Source organism: Mandrillus leucophaeus, unplaced genomic scaffold (genome assembly GCF_000951045.1).
Source record: "Mandrillus leucophaeus isolate KB7577 unplaced genomic scaffold, Mleu.le_1.0 Scaffold9, whole genome shotgun sequence".
In the NCBI taxonomy this organism is placed as follows: Eukaryota; Metazoa; Chordata; class Mammalia; order Primates; family Cercopithecidae; genus Mandrillus; species Mandrillus leucophaeus.
In genome coordinates, this window is record NW_012109807.1 from 6,705,068 (window position 1) to 6,722,116 (window position 17,049).

Below are 17,049 nucleotides of genomic sequence, written 5' to 3' on the forward strand. Positions count from 1 at the left end.
CTGGAGAGCCTGCACTTTCGGCCATTGCCATTCTCTGCCTCTCACTTGGGGCAGGAGGGGAGGTGTAGGCTAGGGAGCCTGTTGTATCCGGGAGGAGAAAAGAGAACCCAACCTACTATCATCCAGACTATCCGTACTATCAGTTTGTTGAGGATCTTGTATCTATCTATCTTCTCTTAGTGCCAAAGAATCCTTTACTTCATCTAAAGGCAGCAGTGAAAGAAAAGAAAAGAAACAAGAAAAAAAAACCCATCGGTTCCCCAAAAAGGATTCAGAGTCCTTTGAAAAACAAGCTGCCAAACAGTCCTGCAAAAACTCTGCCAGGGGCCTGTGGCAGTCCCCAGAAGTTAATTGATGGGTTTCTAAAACATGAAGGAACTCCTGCAGAGAAACCCCTGGTAATTCTTTAACTTTGACCTTTATGAGATCTTAATGTACCCGGATAATGTGTGAATATAGCAATTTTATCCTTTGTTTTCTTAACAGGAAGAACTCTCTGCTTCTACTTCAGGTGTGCCAGGCCTTTCTAGTTTGCAGTCTGACCCAGCTGGCTGTGTGAGACCTCCAGCACCCAATCTAGCTGGAGCTGTTGAATTCAATGATGTGAAGACCTTGCTCAGAGAATGGATAACTACAATTTCAGGTTGGCTTGGCCTGTGTTAGATGGCCCAAGGCTGAGATGTAGTCGTCTCATGATTTGAGAACATAAACAGACTAAACTATGTAGATTTAACCCATTTCTCTAACTCTAATAAGCTTAAAGCAGCTACCCCAATATCTTTTAAATTCTGGGGCTTGCTTTGACAAGTAACAAAGCCCATTCCTTTGACAGCTGTTAGCGGCGTACTTGTAGAAACGCAGTTTTCCTTTATCCGTGTAGATTTCTGACTTTCTCCTTCAAAAAGATCCACTGGTCCTCATTTGAAGTTTTTCCCCTTCCTAGATCCAATGGAAGAAGACATTCTCCAAGTTGTGAAATATTGTACTGATCTAATAGAAGAAAAAGATTTGGAAAAACTGGATCTAGTTATAAAATACATGAAAAGGTAGTAATTCATCACTTTTATCAAATGGGAAAAAAATGGCATGTCACAAGGGCTAAGTGAGGGTGTACTGAGAAGTTTTAAACTTTCTGGGAAACTGTCCTCGTTAGGGTTAATGAAAAACTGACATCCATTATTCTGTCATGTTGACTAAGTAGTAAATGAAGTTCCAAGTGTGTCGCCCTCAAAGTCTTACATGTGATTAGAAGACCACAGGAAGTGGGCTGGGCGCAGTGGCTCACGCCTGTCATCACAGCACTTCACTTTGGGTGGCTGAGGTGGGTGCATCGTTTTGAGACCAGCCTGGCCAAAATGGCATAACCCCATCTCTACTAAAAAAATACAAAAAAAAAATAATAACCTGGGGGTGGTTGGTGCCCACATGTGGTCCCAGTTACTTGGGAGGTAGAGGCTGCAGTGAGCCATGATTGTACCACTGCACTCCAGCCTGACAGCTTGTCTCAAAACAAGCTTTTTTTTTTAGTGTTCTAGGATTTTATTTTTTGAGATGAAGTCTCACTCTGTCACCCAGGCTGGAGTGCAGTGGTGGCATCTTGGCTTACTGCAGCCTCTGCCTCCTGGGTTCCAGTGATTCTCCTGCCTCAGCCTCTCGGGTAGCTGGGATTATAGGCATGTGCCACCACGCCCAGCTAATTTTTGTATTTTCTATAGAGACGGGGTTTTACCATGTTTGGCCAGGCTAGTCTCCAACTCCCGACCTCAGGTGATCTGCCCACCTCGGCCTCCCAAAGTGCTGGGATTACAGGCATGAGCTTTTTTTTTTTTTTCGCCAAAATCAATTTTTATTTTTAAAAAGGAATAGTCTTAAGGACTTTTCCTGATGGCATTTCTTCTCTCCCCACCTTTAGGTTGATGCAGCAATCGGTGGAATCGGTTTGGAATATGGCGTTTGACTTTATTCTTGACAATGTTCAGGTGGTTTTACAACAAACGTACGGAAGCACATTAAAAGTTACATAAATATTACCAGGGAGCCTGGTGCTCTCCGATCGCTGTGCCATAAGTGCTTGTGAGGTATTTGCAAAGTGCATGATAGTAATGCTCGGAGTTTTTATAATTTTAAATTTCTTTTAAAGCAAGTGTTTTGTACATTTCTTTTCAAAAAGTGCCAAATTTGTCAGTATTGCATGTAAATAATTGTGTTAATTCTTTTACTGTAGCATAGATTCTATTTACAAAATGTTTGTTTATAAAGTTTTATGGATTTTTACAGTGAAGTGTTTACAGTTGTTTAATAAAGAACTGTATGTATATTTTGTACAGGCTCCTTTTTGTGAATCCTTAAAAACTCAACTCTAGGAAGCAACTACTGTTTATTATACTAAAAGGCTGAAAAACCTCCAGGCCAGACTGCTAAGCTCTGAAATTCCTGAGAGGTCTCAGACCGGGATTCTACTTGTTCCAAGAAAGGGTAAAGCTTCTAAACCATCTTATTCTTGTCTCCAAGCATGAACACAGGAGCATGTTAAGAAAATCTTTACTTCTTCCATGTGGAGAAATCTACATATTTTGAATTAGAAACACCCTCACACCCACTTGAAGATTTTTTCTTGGGAACATTATGTCCCATAGATCAGAGGTGATGTTGTCTTTGCCTCTACTGGCCATTGAGAAACTTTGATGATAAAAAAGAACGGTATAGATTTTCAAACGGATATAAAATATTTTTATGCTATATGTTATGCCGTAACTTTAAAATAAAAATGTAGTTTAAAATTCTGTGCTAGTGGATATTTGGAACTTTTTCCTCAAACACCCCACACTGACTTCAACAAAACCCTAAAACTAGCTACAGATTACTACTATGAATGAATCATTAAGTTGTGTCCGCAACAATTTAGAAGCACTAAGCCCAAATACCAGGAGATGTATGTATGATGGAATTTTCTAGGACAAAACAGCTCCAGATTAATGTATAAAAATCTCGACTGTTACCAGGTGCTGGCATACAAGGTAGTGTGATTGATAGTTGGTAAGATAATTCTTGTCCTAGGAGGACAACTTGTGGGAGAGAAGCTACACTAACATGGAAGCCTAACAGAGCTTGCTGGTGGATGTCTGTTTTCTTTATTGGTAGTTTGGTTTGGAATTGTGATGATTACAATGGACTCATGACTACACAAGCAGTAAAAAGCAGCCAGCTGTGCTTTTACACCATGGTTTCACACAAAGCAGATAAATACCAGAATGCCTAATTTTCTATTTTATAAAAGCCCTAAAGGCATATGGCAGAAGAATGCTGGAAAAATCACTGTGGGAAGAATATGCATAAATAAAGAAGTATTTCTTACATCAGAAAAGTCCCAAGAATCACAAAATCTGCAGAAGCTTGGTTAATCAAATACTGCAGTACTGATTTAATCAGTATAAAATCGAAAGAGCTTTAGATCTGTAATAAAAATCCAAATTTGGGGAAGGGCAAACTTTAAAACAGCAGCCAAGTAGAGAAGGGTTGGGGAAAGGAGAGGTGAGTGAACAGGCACGTTGGAACTGTGGGGACATGTAATTGACCACTGTCAAACCAGTGTAAGTTTCTTGGTTTCTCATGGAAAACATTTTATACACCTATTTTTCTTCCTTCCATACTTAAGTCCATCAGTGTCCAGATACGTCTGTTCCATTTTTTGGTGGGATATTACAACACAGTATTGCATTTACTCCAGTTCCTGCTCCGTGTGAAAAAAATTAGATGATTTCAAATACTTTCTTCAGCTCCACAATAAGCTGCCAGTCACTCTTCTGCATTTCGTCTCTGAACCAGTCTTTGAGTGCATCAATGGACTGCCGGCTGATCTGCAATGCCCGAGGCACAAACAGGGTAAACAGAATGTAACAAACATGTGCCAAAGAAAGCTGTGGCCCCAGACACCCGCTCTCACCGTAATAAAGCTTATGCAGGGCTTGCCTGCCTAAGGGAGTAGAATTCCGAAATCACATCTGGTTGGTATGTCAGGCACAAGGGGATCTAAAAGTCCTAGCTTTCTCTGTTGGTGCTGCTTTCCTGATGGGGCAACTTCCTCAAAAGACAAGGCCCAGCTAAAAAGGTCAGGCCCTAATGGGGGATCCAGTCCCATCAGATACTACAATCAAACTGAAGCCCAAGGAGCTTCTGGGCACAGGTGACCCGAGAAGAGTGATTCCCCATTTCTTAAAGTATGCCACTTTTGCCGAAATGCTTACCTTACTGACAAGAATGTCTGTAGCTTCAAAATGTCTTCCAAACATTTTGGGTGACTCACCAGGGATAGGTTCTATTTTTACACAGACTTCTTGTCCTTTTTTTGCAACATCTACTTGTTTATGGTTTATTTCAATACTTGTTACTATTCCGATGTCAACAAACTGTAAAATAACATATTAACAATGCATGCTGAAGAATTCATGCCAATCACAGGCGCCATGGCTGGACAACTGAAATAAGAACTGGAGCAAAAGCCTGTTTTAAAAGTCATGGCAGTGCGATCCTTCATTCATCCCTTAAGGTCTCACAGTGTAATGTTTTGGTAAATTAGGCTGGCACCACCAACACCCTGTTCCCTTCACAACGGCTGTAAGAATGACAGGAGATAATGTGCTTTGCAAAACATTCCAAGTGCCCTGTTGACCCAATGTCATTTCGTATTTTTGCTCTACCATTTCACATGACAGGTGCCATAATAGAAGGGATCAGCAGGCACAACGGGTCTGAGTCAGGAATGAGCTTGAAGTGACTGGTGGGAATGAAGTCAGAGTGAGGACCGATCCTGAAATTTTAAGAATGATGGCCTGTGAGCAGATGAGTGATGTGATCTCAGAGTTTGGGGCAAAAACCCCTGACTCCTTTGTGGAGAAAAGGATTCAGGAGAGTAAGAGTGAAAAGACAGAGAGCTCTGTTTGATTTAGGAGGCCAAAGCCACATAGAAAATAACACAAATGTCCTGGCTTAGTCCACTGAAATGGTAGAGAATCAATGACAACTTCTAAGTGCCACTGCCCATTACAGGAACCAGGTTTGGGGCAGGGAAAGTACTAGATGAGGCTGGAACATCTCACTGCACCAGAAAGGAAGAAGATGCTCAGACTACTGTGTGTCAAGGATATAGGAGCCAGTTTAAATGAGCTCCTACTGACCACACTGGACAATCTATCAAAAGAATAAAGGTAATGGATTATATTTAAAAAACAACAAAACAAAAAAAACCCTGCTAAGTCTATGAGTCAATAAAAAGGTCAGTGGGAAGAGGTTCTTTCTAAGAAATGGGGGGACAGGTATATCCACAATTTTGCCACCATCTATGTAACAGCTGACAGGCAAGGCTTGCCAGTGGGTACGAAAACCACTGGGATAAAGGCTGTTGGGAAACAGGATGTCCATTGGGAACTCCAGGTACCAGATAGATTACAGAGTAATTACAAAGGGCAAGTTTCTAATGGAGATGACTGGCGGCTAGCACTTCCCCGGGGAAGAAGAGCGTCGGCAGCAGTGAGACAGGCTGGCTCATGCAGGACGCAGGCACACAGGGAAACCGCATGAGTGTCTTTCCAATAATGCTAACCTGTGTCTACTCGGGAGGGAGAGACAGATAAATCCAAATGGAGAAGGAATTTGCAAAACCACTGGGACACTTCAAAAAGGATGGAGGACTGTTCTTGACTGAGGCTTAACCACAAAACAGCCCCAGTACAATGCAGTTTGCAGGGCACTGAGCCAGATCCGTGGGGAGAGTTACCAAGACATCTTTGGGATAATTGGTGAAATGCTGAGGGCTGCAAATTATAGGATATTGTTGAAATATTAATTCTTCTTAGGTATGCTGATAGAAAGGGAAAGTAAACATGGGTGTTCATTATACTAATTTTTAAGCTTTTCCACAGGCTTGAAACCTTTCAAAATAAAATAAAAGGCAGTAATTTCAAGTGCCTTGGAGCCCAATTAACTGAAGCACGAGATCAGGGCTGAGTCAACACTGACTATGGAGCACTGGTATTTACCAACACTGAAGCACAGCAGGTGACAGGCTCTGCTTGTTTTAAAGTTACCACATTTTCTTCCTACTGAGGTAAAACACTGAAACATTTGTTAAGAAGGTGGAGACCACACTAAATACACAGCCCAGTACTGTGACCTACAGGCACAAAGCTGTGTTGCTACGACTCTTGGACACCCATTTACTGCTTTAAGAAATGACCCACAAAATGTACAACTAGAACTTACATTTTTGCTTGGGACACACATGGGTGTCCCCTGTTTCACCTGCCCTGCTTCCACTGTCACCCCCATCACTATCGGATCTCGAGAATTAAAAATGTACTGAGGGAGGATTTTCATCTTGCAGGGAAATACTGCTATGTGCCTGAAAGAAAAAAAGAGAAGAATTTTTAAGCTTACAGAATCACTTAAATATAAACAGAAAAACTGCAGCTGAACATCAGGCTTCTCGCATTAGAGGAACAAGGCGCTTCTTCCTTTTCTTCTTAACCTCCTCCTCCCCATTCTACTGCTTCCCAAGTCTGGGCTTTCTTGTCTTTTGCAGCCCTACCTCCAACAGAAGCTGCATCACAGGAGCATTCTGTTCCTAGTCTGAACACTGAGCTTGGCTGCTGAAGCTGTCAGCCAGGCTGGGGCTAGAACCTAGGCAGCACCTGGTGACAGGCAGGGCTTCGTTGGGCACATGTGTAGGCTACTGGGGGACCACAGAGGCATCAAACCATATTATCACCCTCCTTTTCTCCACCACATTCCCAAACCATGGATCCAGAAGGCCACTACATGGCGACCCCGCTTCCTGAGCACACGCTTAAAGTGCGGTAAACGTTTCCGGCCGCGTCTTAAGCAGAGTTCTTCTCACTCCAGCTTTCATGATCTAAAGTGAGCACATACCAGTCTAAATCCGAATATTTACTAGTAAGCGCCACTTAAAAACGTATCCCAAACTACACCATCACTCCTATCATCACTGTGGTCTGAATCACCTAGACCTCTTGCTTGGACTGTGGGAGCCTCCTGACAGGGTCTTGCCACTGACTTCCTAACAACCCGAGGTCCACATAACAACCCAGTGAGCCAGTCTGATGGTGAACACAGCCTTGGCAATGGCTTCTTGCACAACTCAGAGAAGCTCAATCCTTCCCATGGCCTGTAAGATCCTTGACGATACAGGTCCCACCACCCTCTCTGACCTCATTTATCACTGTCCCCTCTGGTCACTCCGCCTCACACTGCTGTTCTCTCTGGACACTCCCCATGGGCGCTCTGTCTGAAGAGATGAGATGCCTTCCTCAACCACATCATTAATCACAGTCTCTCCTCTCCTTATCTAGGCCCTTCCCTGCTTTATTTGGTTTTTCAGCACTTCTCAACATGTGTTGATTGTCCTGCAATAAGAGCCTGTCCCAGACTAGGCACAGTGGCTCACACCTATAATCCCAGCACTTCGGGAGGCAGAGGCAGGTGGATCATTTGAGCTCAGGAATTCAAGACCAGCCTGGCCAACATGGCAAAACCCTGTCCTACCAAAAATACAACAAATTAGCCAGGCATAGCGGCGTGAGCCTGTAGTCTCAACTACTCGGGAGGCTGAGGTGGGAGGCTGAGGTGGGAGGCTCACTGGAGCCCAGTAGGCAGAGGCTGGAGTAACCCGTGATCATGTGACTGCACTACAGCATGGGTGACAGAACGAGACCCTCTCTCAGAGGAGGGAGGCCGGCCTGGTTCTTGGCTGATGCTTCCTCTACCACTGCAGCAATGTAGTTAATTCCTGCACTGTGAGTACTTGGAAAGCTTGCTACAGGAATGGACTTCTCTCCCACAGAATCTCTCACCTTATTTCCCAGTTTTCCTCACTCAAGTTTTGTTACTTCCAATCTGTGTAATCCCAGATGAGCAAGATAAAGTCCTGAAATTTAATAACTACTAACCCATTAACAAGACCCAAGCCTGCTAAGATTATATTAAACTGAAGTCACAGACAAGACTTGTTTGCATACTGCTGGAATGTCCCCAGTATGTTGGGTTTCTGGTTTGCAACACACCATTTCAGGATGCAGCCTCTGGTAGATGAGTAAATGCCATGATTTTGCTGTTTACAGCCCTTTCTAGAATTCAGTAATTCTCAATCATGTTCATTAACAAAGACTCGAAGTAAATAAAAACAGTAACTTACTTAAATTCTTCTTGTTTCTGTTTCTTGTAGTCTTGTCTATATTTTGTAAAGGCATCAAATAAATGATAAATAATTTCTGCACTAAAAATTCTAACTCCTAAACTATCAGCCATTTCTTGTGCATCTCGTTCAATTCTCACATCGAAGGCCAAAATTACTGCATACCTAAAAGGTTAAAACACATCAAAAACCATTCAATGAAAAACAGTATGTCACAGAGGACAGTTTTTAGAGATAGGACAGTTTTAAGATACGTAAGTAACATGAAAGCCTTCATAGCAAGAGAAATTACTTACTGAGGGTCATGTTCCAACATCACTGAAGCCTTCATAACATCTTTTTTATGCACTGGGCCAATGTTTATTCCTGCATACTGAAAAAATGGGAGTTTCCATGTTTATCTCTATGTATCAGGTAATGGTAACGGCACCAAAAACCACGACCAACGGCACCAAAAACCACGACCAACCACCACTCACTTGTGGAGCTAGGTGTAATTACTTACGGGCACTTCTGATGTTTTCAGAAATTCAAGTAGAGCTTCCAAAGAACCCAGTGTAGATGCCTGGACATAGACTCCTTTTTCTTCTAATTTGATAGCATTTAGTGTCTGCTTTAACTCATGGATCAATTCATCCTTGTAAAGAAATCAGATTTGATAAGGTTGTCAACACACCTCTATCCTCAGCAGTCTAGAATTAAATTGTGTTTCTCTCTTTGGTCAAGTACTTATCTGCAAATATGAAACTAAGGCTTAGATAGAGCTGGGCATAACAGAACCTGTGCTGGAATGGAGGAGGAGATTTGGGGGCCACACCCTGACTGTATCTCGCTTCACCTGTGTCTTTAGTTTGCTAATTTTGAAATATGTTTAATCTCTGCTCCACTTGGCAAATATAATAGATGGGTGGGCAGAATTAAACAGTAGAGAAGAAAAATTTTTTTAAAGTTAAAAAAGCACCACATAACTGTAATGTGTTACGATAGCCCAAAAGCTCAGCTTGACTGTGTTAACTAGGAAATACCATGATCTCCTGATCTCAGCAGCTCCTTCCTCCATCACTGCTCGTCTAGAAATGGAAGAAGAGATTTTAACCAGAAATAAGTAAAACAAGTTTATCAATGCCACTGAAGGGACATAAGTCCACTCCATACTCAGGACTGGCTGCAGAGGCAGGCCTGTCCTATTCTCTCACTGGCCCTGAGATAGTTTATTCCCAACAGCATGACTTGATGCTGCCTAATAAACATGGCCCCAGGACACAAGAGCCATGTGCTGGGAACAGTTATATTTTCTCTTTGGCAAGTGAACAAACTATGGCTCAAACTCCACTTTTATGAAACTACAATGGACAGGGGCCAAAAAAGAATATACAATTTCTAGCTTTTTTTTTGAGATAGGGTCTTGCTGTCGCCCAGGTTGGAGTGCAGTGGCACGATCTCGGCTCATTGCAGCCTCTGCCTCCCAGGTTCAAGTGATTCTCCTGCCTCAGCCTCCCAAGTAGCTGGGATTACAGGCGTGCATCGCCATGCCCAGCCAACTTGTAGCTTTTGACTCATTTTTTTATTTGAATAAAATGCATTATTTTTATAATTCTAGTACACATAAAAATCATACCAACTCCTATGACTGTACAAACTGAAGTAATTCAAAAGCGTCAAGTTTGCTAAGAGGCCAAGAGACGGCGGGCTTCACAAAGACAAAGCCAGTTGTGGTCACCATCCCTAGCATGTGCAATGCTGACACGTGCCAGAACTTTTGAGGAAAAAAAATTTTAAATGAACTTACTTTAAGAACAGGGATTTCATCTTCTTTATAAGCCACGAGGAGGGGTAAACCAGCCAATGTCTTCTCCAGGTCTTTTCCAAGAATCTTTACCCCCTGAGCTGCTTCTACTTCTTTATGCTTTTCATACTGGTTCTATAGAGAGAAAAACATTTGTTACCAAATGTACTTTAAAAGTGGTTAGCAGTAGGAGATGATAGAATCTCATCATGATCTTAGAGGTTTCTTAAACTAGGCACGAAAAGCAATAACCACAAAATAAAAGATTGATAAATTTAACATTAAAATGAAATATTTCCATTTCTCAAAATACCACAGGAAAAAAAAAAAGTCACAAGAGTAGAAGATACTGCAAAACACACCAACTAACAAACCAGTATCCTGAATATATAAGCGCATATACATCTGTAGGAAAGATAATGCAGAAGAAAAATGTACATCTCATGAAGGAGGAAATAAATGGCTAATAAACATTTTTAAATGACCAACCAGGTTAACAATTAGGCAAATGCACACTGAAACAGCAATGAGCTACACACCGGAATGGCAAAAAAATTTTAAATCTGACATCCAAGAACTGATGAAGATGTAAAACAATGAAACTAATACTGTGGTTGAGAATATAATTTGTTACACCCACTGTAGACAAGTGTGGCCTTCACTCCTAGGTATACATACCCTGGGAAACTGGCACAAACACATCAAGAGATATACACAAAAGTTCACAGCAGCAGCAGCGTTAGTAAGAACAAAAATAAAAAACTGGGCTGGGTGCAGTGGCTCACACCTGTAATCCCAGCACTTAGGGAGGCTGAAGTCAGGAGTTCGAGACTAGCCTAGCCAACATGGTGAAACCCCATCTCTACTGAAAATACAGAAATTAGCCGGACATGGTGGCATGCACCTGTAATCCCAGCCTGGATGACAGAGTGAGACTCAGTCTCAAAAAAAAATAAAAAATAAAATAAAACTGGAGATCACCTACATTTCCCATCAACAGAACAGACAGATATGTTGTGATACAGTCACACAATGGAAAAGAAATCTTAAAATTATATACATTTTTTTCACTAAAGGAAGCCAGATATAGGCCAGGCATGGTGGCTCATGCCTATAATCCCAGCACTTTGGGGAGATGAAAGTGGGTGGATTGCTTGAGCCCAGGAGTTCAAGACCAGCTTGGGCAACATGGCAAAGTCCCATCTGTAAACAAATTAGCCAGGTGTGGTGGTGTGCACCTGTAGTCCCAGCTATTCAGGAGGCTGAGGTGGGAGGATCGCCTGAACCCCAGGGAGGCTGAGGCTGCAGTGAGCTGTGACTGCACCACTGCACTCCAGCCTGAGCGACAGAGTGAGAGCCTATCTCCCAAAAAAAAAAAAAAAAAAAAAGCCAGCTATAAAAGTACACACTTAGAATAACTCCATTTCTACATAAAGTCTATAGACACGTCTAAGGGAAGTACTCTCAGACACAAAAACAAAGCAAAGCAAGGATATCTGTTACTATCATAAAATGCAACCATGGTTAACTCTATGAAAGCTCTGGGGGTACGAGGGGAAGGTGGGGAGGCTTGATCAGGAAGAAGTACACAGGAAGCCTCTGGGTACCAGCAGCATTCTCATTCTCCATCTGGTTGCTTCCCAAAAACGTGTTAAACTTTTCTGCTATGTTTTGTGTACTTTTCAGGAGCAATTACTTTATTTCACAATTAAAAATGTTAATAAAAAACTACAGTTGACCCTTGAACAACTGCGTGTGTCCACTTACACTCAGATTTTCTTCCACCTCTGCCACCAAAGACAAGACCAACCCCTCTCCTTCCTCCCGGTCAGCTTACTCAACATGAGGATAAGAATGAGGACCATTATGATGATCCACTTCCACTTAACAAATAGTAAATCTATTTTCTCTTCCTTATGATTTGCTTAATCACGTCTTCTTTTCTCTAGCTTGTTTTATTGTAAGAATGCAGTATGTAATATATAAAACATACAAAACATGTTAACCGACTGTTTATGTGATCGGTGAGGCTTCTGGTCAATGGTAGGCTATTAGGAGTTAAGTTTTTGGGGAGTCAAAAAATATACGTGGATTTTCAACTGGCCAGGGAGTCAGTGCCCCTAGCCCTCATGTTGTTCAAGAGTCAACTGTAGTTAGCAGTGTAGAACCAAAACAATGTAGTTTAGTATCTGGGAAAGGCCTAGTCTGGTAAGCAGGTACTTTCACGCATCTCTACTCGTGACAGACAGGCCTTCCAGTACGATGACATCTAAGATAAAAGGGAGAGCGAGGGATGTTATGTGTTCTGTATTAAGTCAAACAGCTTTAAAGGTGAGGAAACAATCTCAGCGGAACTTTACAAGTCCCCGTGTGTCAACGCTTACCACCTCAGCATACCTTCACTCGTAATTCCTTCATAGGAGGAGGTAACAGGAGGCCTCGGATCTGAGTTACAATGGGCCCTTCCACCCCAGGAACAATGATCGTATCTCCTTCCTTCAAACGCCCATTGATCAAGATGACATCTATCGTGGTGCCCATCCCTGGGAGAGCTTTAACCTACAAGACGTTATTGCAAAGAGAAAGACGTACATACAATGCACCATGTTCATTAAATCTGAAAGTAGTCAATATCCTCCACTCAAGGAACTTGCCATTTTAAAAAAAAAAAAAAGAACAATACACTGAAAAATTGATCATTACCTCCATCACCTGTGCCCTCAGCTCTTCACAGTGCGCAAGTCTCTTGCTCAACATGGTCTGAGTTAACTCAACAAGAAGGTAGATCAGACTTCCCATGCCATCACCAGTATGTGCAGAGGTAGGTACCAAAGACACAAAAGTGCGGGGATCTTTATTCTCATAAAACAAAGCAGCATTCAAACCCTAGGAGCAAAAATCATCCAAAACGCCAGGCTGTAAAGAAAACGTATCTGGAATAGGTGTGACTAACTAGAAGGCGAATGAGCAAATGGCTCGTCATTTTGAAACTCCTCATAAAAACTAAAAATGATCATGTATATTCTATAAGCATTAACTGTATTACAGCAAAGTAGTTCTAAGTCAACTCAGTTTTCTAAATTAAAGTATTCAGACTGCAAAGAAAAAGGAGAAAAAGGAAGAAGAATTTTTAAAAAGTAATTGCTGTCAACAGAGGAAAAGAACCAGTATTAACGAAAACACTGACTTCATTATAAAGATAACATAATAACTATTCTGAGATAGGCTCTTCGGAAAGAAGGAAGCCTTCTTACCTGCTGTGCAAATTCTACAATAATAGCCTTTGCTCGCTCCTCAAATTCATCTTTTGTATTCTTTTTCTGCTTCTTTAAAGTAGCAGCCACATCAGAGTCGGGACTCTTTTTCCAATCATATAACCTATCAATCTGAAAAAGTTTTTTCATGAGAAAGAGCTCTAAAAAATTCAGAACATTCAAGAATTGCATTAATAGCTCCAGAAAATTCCTCATGTATGTCTCATCTATACAGAACAGTGTGACTGACTTACTCATACACTTCATTGTACCAAAAGCTCCTTTCAGACTGCTTATTGGCACCTGCCCTTAAATTAGAAACTGCTGCAGTGCCATGCTGCCCTGTCAACCTCCATGAGCTCCTAAGTGGCTGCCATTTGTTTGCAAAAGATAATATCCTAGAATTATCCTAAGACTATTAATGTATATTGTTGAAATTCCAAAACAGTTTTTGTAACAGGAACAATCAATCCCAGCAAGTACCATCACTATAAAATTATATACCAAAAACTTAAAAATGTATATATATTTTCTGTCTTAGGGAACAGCCTATTTTAATTGTTTTATTGCTCAAATTAGGATTAAACCTGTTTTGTTAATGACAGAATCTATTTTCCCTCACTTTTCAACAAGAGAGATAAATGAGCATAGAAGAAATGAAAAACACTGACTAGCCAAACAACCACCCAACCAAAAGCATAATCTGGGGACTGAGTTTAGGGTGATCAAATAAAGAAGCAGATGACTCTGAATGCTACTAAGGAGACAAATCAGTAGGAAATGACAGATGTTAAAATTAGAATATGAGGTCCTTAGAGTATTTATAAACATGTTCAACACCTTTAAAGGAAAAGCCTGAAGCTTGTAAAGCTAAATAATAAAAACATGTCCAACTAGTACTTAGAAATTAATACCTTTAAATGCTTATATCAGAAAAGAATATCAATAAAACCAAAAGCTAATTCTTTGAGATAATTCAATTCCTGCACATTCTTTCAGAAAACAGAGGAGGAAATACTTCTCAACTCATCTTACGAGGCCAACATTACTCTGATATGAAAACCAGATAAAAGGCATTACAAGAAAACTACATATGCATATCACTCATGAACACAGACACAAAAACAACAATGAAACATTACAAATCAAATCTAGCAATATATCAAAAGGATAACAAATGACAACCAACCAGGGTTTATTTTAATAAAGTTGGTTTAACATTTTAAAAATTCAACAGTAATTATGTTGTTAACAGAACGAAGGAGAAAATCCACGTGAACATCTCTAAATATGCAGGAAAAGAATTTGACAATATCAACAACCATTCATGATTAAAGAAATAAAAACATAAAGCACTCTAAACAACCTAGAATAGAAGGAAACTTCCTCAAACTTAATAAAGGGCATTGACAAAAAACACAAAAAACCTACAGCTGACATCATACGTAAGAGTGAAAGACTGAGCACTTTCCCCTAATATCAGGAATAACGAAAGGATGACGTCTACTGTCATTCCTTCTATTCAATATTATTTAGAAGGTCTAGTTAGTACAATAAAGAAGAAAAAGAAGTAGAAAGCATGTAGATAAGGGGAAAAAAACTGCATTTACAAGCAGATAACATAATGACATACATAGAAAAACCCACATTATTTACAAAAGAAGATACTAGGCCTAATCAGTGAATTTAACAAGGTCACAAGATACAAACTGAATGTAAATGTCATAAACAGCTGGAAATCAAAAAAATGTTCATGCTATTTACAACAGCATTAAACCATGAAATACCTAGGGATAAATTCAGAAAAATATGTTCAACGTGTGGACAATAAAACTACAAAATATTGCCAAGAGAAAGTAAAGAAGGCCTGGCCAGGCATGGTGGCTGTCTTAAATCTTAATACTTTGGGAGGCTGACGCAGGCAGACTGCTTGAGCCCAGGAGTTCAGGACCAGCCTGGGTAACACAGTGAGATCTTGTCTCTATTTAAAAAAATAAATAAAAAATAATTTTTAAAAATGGTAAAGAAGGACTAAGTAAATGTACAGAGATACCAAGTTCACTGATCAGAAGATGCAATATTGCTAAAAGAACCAATTCTCTCAAAATTTATCTACAGATTGAAAAGCAATCCCAATCAAAATCCTAAAAGGCTTTTTTTGAAAACTTTATATTGAAATCCAAGGAGCTAAAATAGCCAAAACAATATAAAGAAAAACTAAGTTGAAGGATTTACCACTACTAGTTTTCAAAACTTTACTATGAAGCTATAATGAGACAGGGTAGTAGTGGCATAAGAATGTACACAGAACACTGGAACAAAAGATAGATTCTAGGAACAGACATATATGGTCAACTAACTATTGACAAAGATTCCAAACTAATTCCATGGGGGAAAAAATAATCTTTTCAGCAAAGAGTCTTTAAATAACAAAATATTTCTATGGAAAAAAAGTAAACCCTGACCTCACACTATATAAAAAAAGATCATCAATCTCAATGTAAAAGCTTAAACTATTAAACATCTGGAAACACCCGAGAAAAATGTAATGAACTTGGGATAGGAAAAGATTACTTACATAAAACACAAATCATAAAAAAAATTAATGGGGGCCAGGCATGATGGCTCATGCCTGAAATCCCAGGACTTTGGGAGGCCAAGGTGGGCGGATCACTTGATGTCAGGAGCTCAAGACCAGCCTGGCCAACATGGTGAAACCCTGTCTCTACTAAAAATACAAATTGGCTGGGTGTGGTGGCATGCACCTGTAATTCCAGCTACTTGGGAGGCTGAGGAACAAGAATCACTTAAACCCAGGAGGCACAGGTACAGTGAGCTGACATAATGCCACTGTATTCCAGCCTGGGCGACAGAGCAAGGCCCTGTCCCAAAAATAAATAAAATATAAAAATTAACTGCATTTCACCAAAATCAGAAATTTTCTTCTCTTCAAAACACACTATTAAGAAAAGGAGGCTGGGCACAGTGTCTCATGCCTGTAATCCCAGCACTTTGGTTGGCCAAAGTGGTGGATCACTTGAGGCCAGGAGTTTGAGATCAGCCTGGCCAACATGGCAAAACCCCATCTTTACTAAAACACACATATACACACATACACACACACATACACAAACAAAAAAAAAGAAAAGAAAAGAAAAGAAAAGAAGCCCTAACCGCGTGCGGTGGTGCATGCCTGTAATCCCAGCTACTGGTGGTTCAGGAACAACAATCGCTTGAGCCTGGGAGGCGGACATTGTAGTGAACCAAGAGTGTGCCATACTGCACTCCAGCCTGGGCTACAGCGAGAGACAGTCACCAAAAGAAAAAAAACACACACACACACATACACACAAAAAAACAAAACAAAGAAAATTAAAAACCAAGTCCCAGACCATAAGAATATATCAGCAGTACATACAAGTGAAAAAGGAGTTTTTTGTTTTTTGTTTTTTTTGGAGACGGAGTCTCACTCTGGCGCCCAGCCTGGAGTGCAGTGGTGCGATCTCTGCTCACTGCAAGCTCTGCCTCCTGGGTTAACGCCATTCTCCTGCCTCAGCCTCCCTAGAAGCTGGGACTACAGGCACCGCCACCACACCTGGCTAATTTTTTTGTATTTTCAGTAGAGATGGGGTTTCACCGTGTTCACCAGGATGGTTTCGATCTCCTGACCTTGCGATCCGCCCGCCTCGGCCTCCCAAAGTGCTGGGATTACAGGCGTGAGCCACCTCGCCCGGCCAGGAGTTATTTTTTTATTTTTATTTTTTTTGAGACGGAGTCTTGCTCTGTCATCCAGGCTGGAGTGC

At 40.8% G+C, this 17,049-nt stretch overlaps 2 protein-coding genes across 3 annotated transcripts in view; one reads left to right on the forward strand and one right to left on the reverse strand.

The window, feature by feature from the left end:
• The window catches only part of REV1 (REV1, polymerase (DNA directed)), a 64,353-nt gene extending 61,569 nt beyond the window's left edge, over window positions 1–2,784 (forward strand). For both annotated transcript variants that reach the window (XM_011969604.1, XM_011969605.1), the window contains exons 19-22: window positions 181–398; window positions 487–643; window positions 944–1,046; window positions 1,913–2,784. In XM_011969604.1, coding sequence (XP_011824994.1) covers window positions 181–398; window positions 487–643; window positions 944–1,046; window positions 1,913–2,024 — 590 coding nt within the window. In that variant the 3' untranslated portion in view covers window positions 2,025–2,784. The remainder of the gene's footprint in view (window positions 1–180; window positions 399–486; window positions 644–943; window positions 1,047–1,912) is intronic.
• Window positions 2,785–3,393: 609 nt separating this feature from the next.
• Window positions 3,394–17,049, reverse strand: part of EIF5B (eukaryotic translation initiation factor 5B) — a 40,609-nt gene continuing 26,953 nt past the window's right edge. Inside the window, exons 14-23 of the mRNA XM_011969606.1 lie at window positions 13,247–13,378; window positions 12,696–12,878; window positions 12,390–12,551; window positions 9,996–10,127; window positions 8,712–8,843; window positions 8,503–8,579; window positions 8,207–8,371; window positions 6,259–6,397; window positions 4,245–4,406; window positions 3,394–3,857 (exon numbers count right to left, since the gene is read on the reverse strand). Of these exons, the coding sequence (XP_011824996.1) occupies window positions 3,750–3,857; window positions 4,245–4,406; window positions 6,259–6,397; window positions 8,207–8,371; window positions 8,503–8,579; window positions 8,712–8,843; window positions 9,996–10,127; window positions 12,390–12,551; window positions 12,696–12,878; window positions 13,247–13,378 (1,392 nt within the window). The 3' untranslated portion in view covers window positions 3,394–3,749. The remainder of the gene's footprint in view (window positions 3,858–4,244; window positions 4,407–6,258; window positions 6,398–8,206; window positions 8,372–8,502; window positions 8,580–8,711; window positions 8,844–9,995; window positions 10,128–12,389; window positions 12,552–12,695; window positions 12,879–13,246; window positions 13,379–17,049) is intronic.